Here is a 12,356-nt window from a genome sequence, read left to right as displayed (position 1 = left end):
TCTCAAAAACAGACTTCACAGTAGGTTTACAGTCAATTTCCTTGCTGTGAAATTATACAGCCATCCCTGGGAAATCCCAGTTTTTTACCAACATTTTTTTCTTCTTGCAGTCCATAGTTTTTAAAGATACAAAAACAAAAACACCCATTTCTTACAACTGATTAAGGTGCAAAATCATAGGCAGCAATTTAACACAAAGCATGAAGCAATTTGTTCAGATCAGGCACACAGGAAATTAGCTCTTCAGCCATGTCCTGAAACAGACTCGCTACCACAGCCACATTTATTTCCTCATTTCCCCTTCCCCCACCTCACCCCAGGTCCAGCCTTCCAGCTCAGCACCGTCCCCATGACCTGTCCTACCTGCCTATCTTCCTTTCCACCTATCCACTCCACCTTCCTCTCTTACCTATCACCTTCATCCCCACCCCCATTCACCCATTGTACTCTTTGCTACCTTCCCCCACCCTTCTCTCTGACCTATCACTCCATTCCCACCCCCATTCACTATTATACTCTCTCCCCACCCCTCATTTATCTCTCCACTCTGCAGGCACCCTGCCTCTATTCCTGATGAAGGGCTTTTGCCCGAAATGTCGATTATCCTGCTCCTTAGATGCTGCCTGACCTGCTGTGTTTTTCCAGCACCACTCTAATCTACACACAGGAAATTAGGCCCACATGGTCTCAGTATTACTATAAGAATATTAAATACTATGAAGGCTATGCATGTTATTCTATATTTAAGTTTTGTTTAGGTTAACTATGTACCCCACTATAATGCATGAAAAGTGTTGTATAATGGTAGTGTAGATGGCTCTCTGAAGTTTGATAAATTAAAACAAAACATCAGTACTTCAATGCTAGACATCTGAAACTCATAAAAACAGAAATTGCTGGAGAGACGCAGTTCTGAAGAAGGGTCGCTGGATTCAAAGCATCAACTTTATTTTGTCTCCACAGATGCTGCAAGATCTGCTGAATTTCTCCAGCAGTTTGTTTGTCTTAGATGTTTAACATTATTAATCTAACTTCACCTTAACTGATCTCTGTTTTCAAAAAACGGGGTGTAATGACTCCAAATGCTGTTTTTGTTTTGTCTGTATAAAAGAGATTGAGGGTTGAGGGACAGAGTGCAGAAATAACTGACTAATTTGTTTTTGCAGTATGGTGGAAAGGAAGTGCTGGATGTGGGCATTGAGAGAGTCCTGCAGCAAAATCTGCCACCACAGGTGAGGTTACACAGGGGTTCATGCTTCCATCATACAAGGTACAGGATTGGTAGCACACCCATCCTCTGCCAGACTCAACAGTATAACATTTTAGCGGATTTGAAGCATAAAGGTAGCAAGTGCATGGAAACATCTTCACCACATCATTTCCTACCAATTTGCACAATCGTGGCTTGGAAATGTAACATTACTCCTTCCATGTTGCTACATTAAAATGCTGGAGCTCCCTCCCAAGCCCTGTGAATGTTCCCTACATTATGTGGTTTGTAGTGATTCCAGAACAATCACCACCACTTTCTCAAGAGCAACCAAGAATGCTGATGCCCATATTATGTGCAAGATGCAATTTTTTAAATGGCCACGGTGCTTCACAGCACGGGGGATAAAGTGAAGGGTGTCAGTAGATTGTGAGTAGCTGTAGAGGAGGTGTGGGAGGTAACTGAAGGTGGGGGCAAAGTGGATTTGGAAAAGGATGCCAGGAGTGATGTCAGCAGAGGGCTGAAATGGTTCTGCTGCTATTTAGAGGATTGGATGGTCAGAATTGTGCAGCTGGCCAGAGACAGCAGTGGTTTGTAGAGTGATAGCTATGGAATTAGGGTAGGGCGATTCATTTAAGAAGTTTTAAGTTAGGACAGACACAAGAGAAACCTATGGAGAACAGTAGAAAGATGGAACAGCTGGATTTTTGGACATGGTTGGAATTTGTGTTGTGGAACTTGGTATGCTCACTGCAGAGTCACATAATATTAATGTCACATCAGTGTCAGATAATGACCATCCTAAACAAGGGCAAAAGCGAGTAATCTCTGCTGACCTCACTGCCAACATCACTAGGCTCCTCACTATCACATTGCTGGGTATCACCATGACTAAAAGTGAAGGCAGTGGCATCTACCTGACAATGTGTGGTATTGGTCAGCTATATCCAGACTGCGGGACAAATCCAGTCCAGTTAATTGCACTGTGTTATTCTCATCTTACTTGTCAGTAATGGAAAAGATTGGCACTTGCTTAGCAATAACTTAATCACTGATACTCAGCTTGGGTTCTTCAAGGGCCACGCAGCTCCAAATATCACTGGAGCTTTCGTTCAAATGTGGAAATTAGCTGAATTCCAGAGCCAAAATGAGAATGACTGCCCTTGCCACCAGATTGCATTTGACCATAGATTTAGGAGCCCCCACAAACTGGAATAAATGGAAATCAGGAGGACAGCTCCCCTGTGGTCGGTGTCATTTCTGGAATACAAGAAGATGGTTGTGGAATTTGGAGGGCAATTATCTCAGCTCCAGGACATCTCTGCGGGAATTCCTCAGGGTAGTGTCCTAGATCCAATCCTCTTCAGCTGCTTCATCAGTGACCTTCCTTCTGTCATAAGGTCAGATGGGTATGTTCAGCACAAAGAAAATCTAATCATATTGTGGGTGTACCTACACCAAGTGGACTTTAGCATTTCAAGAAGGCAGCTGTCCACCACCTTCTCAAGGGCAGCTAGGGAGAAATGTTGGCTTAGCCAGCAATGCCTACATTTCATGAACAAATATAAAGACAAAATCCCCTTGACATTCAAATTTGTTGAATCCCCCACAATCAACCTCCTGGGAATTATAGAAAGTGACAGAATTCCCCGTCAAGCTACAAATCATCCTGACCTGGTACTAAAATTAACATTTTTTTTTCTCTGTTGCTGGGTCAAAATCCTGGAAGTCCCTCCCACTGTTGGTGTTCTTACATATGGACTGCAGTAGTTTGAAAAGGCAGCTCACTAACACCAGGACAATTAGCAATAGGCACAAAGTTCTAGCTTAGCCACCAATACTCACATCTGGTGAATGAATATTTTTAGAAGACCCATTCCTCTCTTAATTGTCAATCATTGGAATCCTTTCCCTACAGTACCATGGAATGAAAAGCTTAAACGTAAGGAACATTTGAGGACCTTGGGTTTATAATTGATGGAGTTCAGAAGCATGAGGGGGGTATCTAATTGCAACATATAGAATACTGAATGGCCTGGACAGAGTAAATGTAGGGAAGATGTTTCCATTGGTGGGACATATGAGGATCCAGGAGAAACTTCTTAAGCTAGAGAGTGGTGAATCTATGGAATTCATTGTCACAGAAGGCTGTAGAGACCAGGTCATTGAGTATACTTAAGACTGAGATAGATAGTTCTTGAGTATTAAGGGTTACAGGGAGAATGGGGTTGAAAAACATATTAGCTATAATTGAATGGCAGAGCAAACTCGATGGGCTGAATGGCCTAATTTCTGCTCCTATGTCTGATGTAAGCACGCCCAGGACAATGCTCCAAAGAAATGGCTTTACATTGCTCTTTCAGGGCAACTTGTGATGGATAGCAAAGGATGTCTTGACAAAGTTGGCCATAAATTTTATAAATTGCATCGTTTGAAGAGCTAGGTGAATTCAATAAACTTCCCAAACCAGATGTGTTCAGCATGTGTAAGATTGTTTAATTGAGGGAGTCTGTTGTTGTAGTGGTCGCGTCCTTTGTTCAGAAGGTGCAGGTTCAGGTTCCACATCAAGAAATGATGGCCAGGGAAATGTGTCATCGGTTGATTAAAACGTTTATGCATTACCATGGTGGGATGCTTGTGTGTAGATCAGCTTTTTGAAGCATATCCAGCCAAACAAAACAACTCAATTAGAACCTATTTCCACACATTAAACCTATCCTGACCCAGCCCAAACCTACCTTTCGCAAACCAACCTGACCTCACTGTCTGCAGTTCAGCTCAACCCAACTCATTCAGCAGCATGATGGCTCAGTGGTTAGCACTGCTGCCTCACAGCACCAGGGACCCAAGTTCAATTCCAGCCTCAGGCGACTGTCTGTGTGGAGTTTGCACATTCTCTCCGATTCTGTATGGGTTTCCTTCCACAGTTCAAAGATGCGCAGGTTAGGTGAATTGCTAAATTGCCCATAGTATTCAGGGATGTGTAGGTTAGGCGCATTTGTCAGAGGAAATGTAGAGTAATAGGAGTTGGGGAATGCATCTGAGGGTCGGTGAGGACCTGTTGGGCCAAATGGCCTGTTTCCATTCTGTAGGCATACTATGAACTTGATCCAGAACATTGAACTTGGTCCAACTCAATTCAACTAAACTTATTCCAATTCAACACGGTCCGTTCTAATCTAAACTGTTCATTTAAGACAACCCTCTTTGACAGGTTGAATGGACAGTGTTCTTTTTATTATTTAACAACAAAATGGCAAAGTTTCAGTTACCTTTAGATATTAAAACCACAATGAATTAGACTTTTCCACACAGATAAGTGTACTCTCAGCAATGATATGCCATTCTTACAGAAGACAATGGAACAACCGTTTAAACAAAAACCAGAAACTTTAAATTTTTATTTAAATAAATCTTGAAAATGTTAAAAACTTCTGAATACACTTTATCCTACTGTAGCAGGTTATATTAATACTGAATTAGTTCAACTTTGTCCATCCCATTTGCCTTTGTTAGGAGGTGTTGTTCGATGTCAAAGAAACCGAAGTGATCTGCTTAAAATACAACTCGACACAGGTAATTGCTGCACTATCAAAATGTTGTTGTTTAAGATAAAATGTCAATTAGGCGCACAATAGGGTGAGGAAAGTTATAATAGTGAGCATCACATATTCCTAGTACAGGTAAAACAAAGGTTATGACTATCCCTCTGCAATGTCCCATTAAACATTGAGTGAGCTACAGCACAGGTTAAATACTTTCCCAGACAGGCACACTCTTTCTTTCTCTTACACACTCTCTCCTTTAGTCACTTTCTCTCTTTTTCTCTTTCACACACAGACAGACCCTCCTCTCTCTCACTGTCACATTTGCACATACTCTTGTACACTAGCTCTCATATATACACACACTGTCTCACACAAACTCCCCTCTATCTCACTCATATGTACACACTCTTCGCTTGCAAATATATACCCTTTCTCAAAATAATGCACAAACGTTCATTCAGAATCTGCTGCTGAAGGTTGTATTCCACCGATTACAGAAATTTCATGTCACTTTGAGCCAGCTGTACAAATGCAGACAATGTTTGTCTATTGCTTTGTTTATTTCCAGTAAGACAATTACAACAATCTCAACAAACTTGGTGATGATATTGTTTCTTTTACAGGTCCTTTTTCATCATCACTTCCCTGAGATCTCTTCAGTGGGACACCGGTTAAACAGGAGGACCCTCTTTGCTTACTGTGTGGCGTAAGTAGAACAAATTGCACCAATACATGGCCAAAGGTAGACTTGATCCTTGGCCTGGCCATTGAGACTATTATAGTGTTGGCAGGCAGTTGCTTTCTGTACTATGAAGTGTGAGGTCTGCACCTCACCTGAAGAATGCAAGGGGTGAGGGGGTTGGTGATGGAATCTGGACACAAACTTTCACTCAGATTATTACCATCCCCGGTTAGCAGGTCGTTACGCTCCCCCGGTTAGCAGGTCGTTACGCTCCCCCGGTTAGCAGGTCGTTACGCTCCCCCGGTTAGCCACTGTTCTGTAAAGTGGCCGTCATGGCTATGCACAACATGGTTCACATTTGAAACAGGATGAAGCAGGGAAAGTTCTTTTTAAAAAAAGACAATGGTATTCCTTCTTCCTACATTACTGTCACTGCCCCGGAATTGGGTACATAGCAAAGAATAGGCCTCCTCTGGTAGCTGTGGCTCAGTGGGTGTTAACACTTTGACATGTGGATTAAAACCTCATACCTTAAGTCTTAAGCACATAATTCATGCTCAGAATCTGGCAGTAAATCTTGAATAACTTAAATATAGTTTGATTATTCCAGGAAGTAATAGCAAAGTATTAAGTATTAGACCACCTCCAGTGGTCTCCAGCAACACAAATTCCTGTCTTTAGCCAATTCGATTCATTCCACATGATATCAAGAAACATTTGGCAGCACTGGATACTGCAAAGTCTGTGGGCCATGACAACATTCTGGCAATAATCCTAAAGAATTTTGCTTCAGAGCTTGCCACTTCTGCAGCCAAGATGTTCTAGTTCAGCTAACATACTTGCATTTACCTGACAATATGGAAGATTGCCGAGGTATTCCCTGTACACAAAATGCAGGATAAATCCAATCCATCCAACTGACACCCCAAAAGTCTACTCTCGATCATCAGTAAAGTGATGGAAGGTATTAGCAGCAGTGTATCAGGCAGCACCTGTTTAGCAACAATTCTGGGTAATGTGGAACTTTGGAGGAAAAAAGGTTAAAACACCAGTTTTAAAAAGGAAGAGGTCCAGAGAAAGAAAGTACATGGTGAGGTCAGAGCAGGACAGAAAGAAAGAAACTGACAGGAGGGTGGGGGGACCCAGGGAGATAGTGAGGAAAGAGATCGATCTGAGACTGGTACAGTTGAGAACAGAAGCGAGTCAGGGCAGGCAGGGTCAAGGTAGGACTAATAAATTAAACTGCATTTATTTCAATACAAGAGGCCTAACAGGGAAGGCAGATGAACTCAGGTGCAAATGTGTTGCTGGTCAAAGCACAGCAGGTTAGGCAGCATCTCAGGAATAGAGAATTCGACGTTTCGAGCATAAGCCCTTCATCAGGAAGGGCTTATGCTCGAAACGTCGAATTCTCTATTCCTGAGATGCTGCCTAACCTGCTGTGCTTTGACCAGCAACACATTTGCAGCTGTGATCTCCAGCATCTGCAGACCTCATTTTTTACTCGAAGATGAACTCAGGGCATGGTTAGGAACATGGGACTGGGATATCATAGCAATTACAGAAACATGGCTCAGGGATGGGCAGGACTGGCAGCTTAATGTTCCAGGATACAAATGCTACAGGAAGGATAGAAAGGGAGGCAAGAGAGGAGGGGGAGTGATGTTTTTGATAAGGGATAGAATGTCCTCCCTGTGCTGAGGGAGGATATTCCTCTGGGAAGTTATTTGGGTGGAACTGAGAAATATGAAAGGGATGATCACCTTATTGGGATTGTCACATAAATGCCAGGTAATAACCATGTTCAACAAGCTACAATCTAGCCATCATCCCTCAACATTCAACAGCATTACCATCACTGAACTCCCCCACTTCCAATGTCCTGAGCATTACCATTAACCAGTAATTGAACTAGACCAGCCATATAAGCACAGAGGCTATAAGAGCAGGTCAGAGGCGAGGAATAATCCAGTGAGTAACTTGCCTCTTGACTCCCCAGAACCTGTTCACCATCTACAAGGCACAAGTCAGTAGTATGGTGAAATACTCCCCAAATGGATGGATGCAGCATCAACAACACTCAAGAAGCTTGACACCATCCAGGACAAATGGAACCAGTTCAGTTTAGGAAATTGTTTGATATGGATGAGTTGAGTCGAGAAGCCTGTTTCTGTGCTTTATGATTCTGTCAAATTAGCCCACTTGACTGGCCTCCACAAGCATTCATTCCCTCCACCATCAACACTCCATAGCATAAGTGTGTTCCATCCACAAGATGCACTGCAGAAATGCACCAAAGCTTAGACAGCACCCTCCAAACCTACAATCATTTCTATCTAGAAGGATGAAGGCAGAAGATATGAGCCGCTCACCATCCTGACTTGGAAATGTATTGTTGTTCCTTTAGTGTTACTGGGTCAAAGTTTTGTATCTCCCTCAGAGGTTCAAGAAAGCAGCTCACCATCACTTTCTCAAGGGCAACTAGGAACAGTCAGCGAACGCTGGTTCAGTCAATGTAAATAAAAAAAAACACATGGAACCCGGGAACATTTCTTAATCTCAAATAATGTTAAACATGATTCAATGTTGTACTTCAACTCACTGTAGTATTTGAAATCCTTGTGAGAGCTTCTTATGTTAAGAGGGGATTGCTTCATTTCAGGAACTCCCCAGAAACACCTCAGACAACATCTTTCGACTGTTTGGTGTATGAGTCCAACTTTGTTGAGGAGGCCAATGAAATTATTCTGAGGATAGGTAAGTGTTTTGAGGATATGTGCCCATACAGTAGAAAGAAATCATCTTCATTCTTCACAGATGGAGCAAACAACATTTGATCTTAGTAAAACCAGTTGCCCAGAATGTTGGTGAAGAGTGTATGCTTACAGAATGCTGAAGTTGGGAATTTGGTTGAAGTGGGAATTCACTTCGAATATTTGTAGTAGATGCTTGAGGCAGTCAGTACATGACATGTTTGTGTTTCCTGCTGCAAGTTGAGTTGTTGCAAAAGAAAAGAAAACAAAGTAAAACTTGTAAAGATCATTAATTAGACTGAGAGCAGGTCATAAGAGTTTTTGACAGGAAAACTGTCCTGAGCAAAGTCGGTGTTTCCATCTGGAATTTCATTGGCTCAGAAGTCTTTGACTGGAGTGTGAGATGAAGACAGTCAGACACATAAGATGTGGGGAAGACCGCCTGGAACGTTTGCTGCAGACTTCAGTCCATCTTGTGGTTCCAAATGATGGAATCACGATAGTGTACAGGGTAAGGTGAACCCAGAAGAAATGGGGAATGAGGAAACTAATCCTCATCTGGCAAATACAATGTGCTTGCTATCAATCAGAATAAAATGTTAATCTATCAGAAGGACAGTCAGAAATTGGTTCAAAGCTCTTTGGAGCAGGATGCAGGAAGCTGTCCAAAATAGAGAGATGGAATAGGAGGAGGAAAACAGAAGCACAAGCACAATGTGGTAATTGTATAAAAACAAAATTAAGAGTGTGGTTAGTATGTTTTCTTTGCAAGAGTCCCAAACATTTTGTATGCTACCTGATGTCAGAGTGAAACATTTGTCAAACCGTTTGCAAGATGATTGGAGAGGGGAGAGGGAGATTCACTCATTGTGAGATCAGTAAATAGGCAAGAGCAGACAATGGATCTTATTCAGATAGTACATTAACTCTGAGCTATATGACAGAACAGGGATTCTAATTCTGGATCATTTAACCAAGCCTTGTGCAAATCAGTACAGGGATAATCCGAGTAGGGGAGAGGGTTGAAGTGAAAGAGAGAGTCCATTTCAAGGAAAATGACACCATCATACAAACAAGGAAGTTTACCACTGTGATGGTCTCCATGAGGGATCTGGGTCCTGGCAGAATGAATCATTCTGGTGGTTCTTTCCTGGAACAGGTTTCTGAGCTGTCACAGAACAGGGTGTTTATAAGGAATCTGAATAGTAAGTGGTGAAGATGATTGTGTGGGGAAAGAACTCAACTGGAAAAAATAGTTTAGATGATTGTTTCAGAAAACATAGATACACAGAAAAATAGAGCAGGAGGCTGCCATTTGGACCATTTGAGCCTGCTCCACCATTCATTATGATCATGGCTGATGATCCAATTCAGTAGCCCGTTCCTGTTTTCCCTCCACATCCTTTGATCCCTTTAGCACCTTTAGATATAGTAATGAGCCAGATTTAGCTAACAGCACATAAACACCTGTTTAATAGTGGTCATAATATGATTGAGTTCAATGTTGTGTTTGAAAGACGGAAGTGCAGCACACTTATGAAGATTTTAAATTTAAATAAGGCAATCTTAATTGGAACAAGACACAGACAGTAAACTGGGCAACTCTTAATGGGTAATCAGAGGAAAGTGTTCAGAAAGGCATTTGCCATCACATGGAACCATTGATACCCCAAAAGACAAGGATTCTACTGACCCAAAAGTACAGCCAGGGACAGTTAAGATGTAAGAGACAACATAGGACTAAAAATAACATGCAAAAATACAAAAACAGGAAAGGGAGTATCAAAGAATCTTGCAAACGTATCAGAATCAACAAAATTATTACAAAATAATGTAATAATAGGAACAAATGATGAGAAGCAAGTGTGCCCTTGAAAATTGATAATGGTGAAATTGTCAGTGATCAAGAAATGGCAGTCATGATGAATAAATACTTTGTGTCATATTTACAGGATAGTTGATAGTTAACACTCACTGTGCCAGTCATACCAAGGAAACGAATGTTGAATCAAATTCACAAAGTTAGGCAGGAATGCAAGTTGTGCAGGGGACACCAAGAGTCTGCAAAGGGATGTAGTCAGGTAAAGTGAGTGGGCAAATACAGGTACACAATCCTTTATCTGAAATGCTCAGGACCAGCTGGTTTTCAGAATTCAGAGTTTTTTTCGAATTTTGGAAGAAGTGACAGTTCCATGATGAAATTTTTAAAAAGCCTTACCGAGCAGCAGACTCACTGTGAGTACCACGCTCTGAGACAGAGAATTACGGCCTGCCAGTGCTGGGCCACCCCCCCCACATCACATCTGAGGGACAGGCATCGAGTGGATGTGGAGTTGGTTTATCTGTTTGCACACCAAGCAGCCTTGTTAATGCAATAAAAACTTCACAAAAAACTTTTTGGGATTTTGGAACTTTTCGGATTTTGGTATTTCGGATAAAGGGTTGTCTACCTGTACTTGGCAGATGTAGTATATTGGAAGTATAAGCTTGACCTCTTAGGGAGGAAGAATAGGAAAACAGTATATTTTCAGTAAGAGACGGCAGACATCTGTAGTGCTGAAGGATCTGAGTATAGTATGCATGAATAAATCAAGTTTTTACAAAGGTATAGTATGTGATTTGGAAGGCAAATGTCTTGTTGATTTTTATTGCAAGGAGAATGAAGTACTAAAATAAGGAATTGTTTCAAGTCTACAAAGTCTTAATGAGATTGCAACTGATGTATTGTGTACAGTTCTGATTTCCATATTTATAGAAGGATGTAACGGCATTATAAACAGTTTGGAGAAGGTTCACGGGACTGATGCCTGTGTTAAGGATGTAATTTTGTGAGAAAAGCTTAAGCCATTGGACTTAAAGTTATAGGAGCTTAGAGGAATGGGATGAATCTTACTGGAAACTGGGGGAATGTGACTGGGTGAACATTGAGAGGATGTTTCCCTATAAGGACATAGTTTAAAAGAAAATGTCTCCCATATAAGATGGAGATGCGTAGAATTTTTTTTTCTGTCAGATTATTTAGTTTTCAGGATTTGCTTCTCCAGAGAGGAGCGGAGGCTGAGTCTATGAATATATTCAAGCCTGAGTTAGACAACTTATTGATCTTCAAGGGAGTTGAGAATCATGAGGGCAGGAAGGAAAGTCGGAGTTGAAGCTATAATTGGATTGGCCATGATCTTTTGGAATACCGAGCAGGCTTGAAAGGCAGTATGGTCTATTCCCGCTCCTGATTTGAATGACCTTGTGAAACAAAATGAACAGAAGCTTGGTATTGCTACTGGAGTAGTTACTGGCACTAAACAGCAGTGCATCCCCAGATAGTTTCTATCCATGAATAACACAACCACTAAGCTGCTGTCTGGAGCAGTAAGATGTGGAGGTGGAGGGGGCAAAAATTCTGCTGCCTTTTTGAGAAAATTGGTCCTGAAAACCTGCCTTTTAAACAAATCATTGCATAAATCATCGTCATCACAAACAAAAGGAAAGCAGCTTCCACTGAAATGAGGCATCGCCACGTTGTTTCACCACATCCAGTGAAGCGTGCCAAATTAAAGTATCCTTAGACCCGAAAGAGAAAAAGCTAGGACACCAATTGGCTGGGATTTTGGAGTGCTGTGAAGTGATATGCGGGGTTTGAATTTCGTTAATAAATTGAGCATGAGCAGCCAATGTTAGCCTGAGTTTGATGGGGACAAGCATGGAGTTTTGGTCATTTCTGATTGAGTCAGTGATTTGTTTTTCAGGTTAAAAGGCTCACATAAGCCTCCAGTGTTACAGTCAATAACGGAAATAAACATAACTACATCTGAATAAAATTTATTATGGTTAGGGTAAGCAATATCAAACACTTAATGTGTACACTGATATAACTCGTGGTGATAGTGACCACAGTTCAACATCGTTCACCAACGTTGTGTAGGTGCTAGACTACACCTTACCAGTACAAGCAGTGTGTTGTTCATTGTAAACATTTTGTTTCTGTGGGTGGTTCCCTGGTAAGATTTGACATCGCAATATCTATCATTTCAATTTTATTCAAATGTAATGAATAATTTGAACATTTTTCATCATTTTAAAGTAAATATTATTTTGCTTCTAATTATGTTTATTATTTGTAAATGGGACGTGGGTATTGCTTTCTGGGCCAGCATTTACTGCCCTTA

General features: G+C 41.4%; 1 protein-coding gene across 3 annotated transcripts in view; it reads left to right on the top strand.

Annotated features, from left to right (window-relative positions):
• si:ch211-250n8.1 (uncharacterized) overlaps nucleotides 1-12,356 on the top strand; it is a 70,924-nt gene that overhangs the window by 53,435 nt on the left and 5,133 nt on the right. For all 3 annotated transcript variants that reach the window (XM_060844637.1, XM_060844636.1, XM_060844635.1), the window contains 4 exons: nucleotides 1,167-1,232; nucleotides 4,727-4,786; nucleotides 5,382-5,464; nucleotides 8,103-8,197. In XM_060844637.1, coding sequence (XP_060700620.1) covers nucleotides 1,167-1,232; nucleotides 4,727-4,786; nucleotides 5,382-5,464; nucleotides 8,103-8,197 — 304 coding nt within the window. The remainder of the gene's footprint in view (nucleotides 1-1,166; nucleotides 1,233-4,726; nucleotides 4,787-5,381; nucleotides 5,465-8,102; nucleotides 8,198-12,356) is intronic.

This window comes from Hemiscyllium ocellatum, chromosome 25 (assembly GCF_020745735.1).
Source record: "Hemiscyllium ocellatum isolate sHemOce1 chromosome 25, sHemOce1.pat.X.cur, whole genome shotgun sequence".
NCBI classification, from domain to species: domain Eukaryota; kingdom Metazoa; phylum Chordata; class Chondrichthyes; order Orectolobiformes; family Hemiscylliidae; genus Hemiscyllium; species Hemiscyllium ocellatum.
Note: the sequence above shows the minus strand (reverse complement) of the source record. Positions and strands in the feature narration are given on the sequence as shown.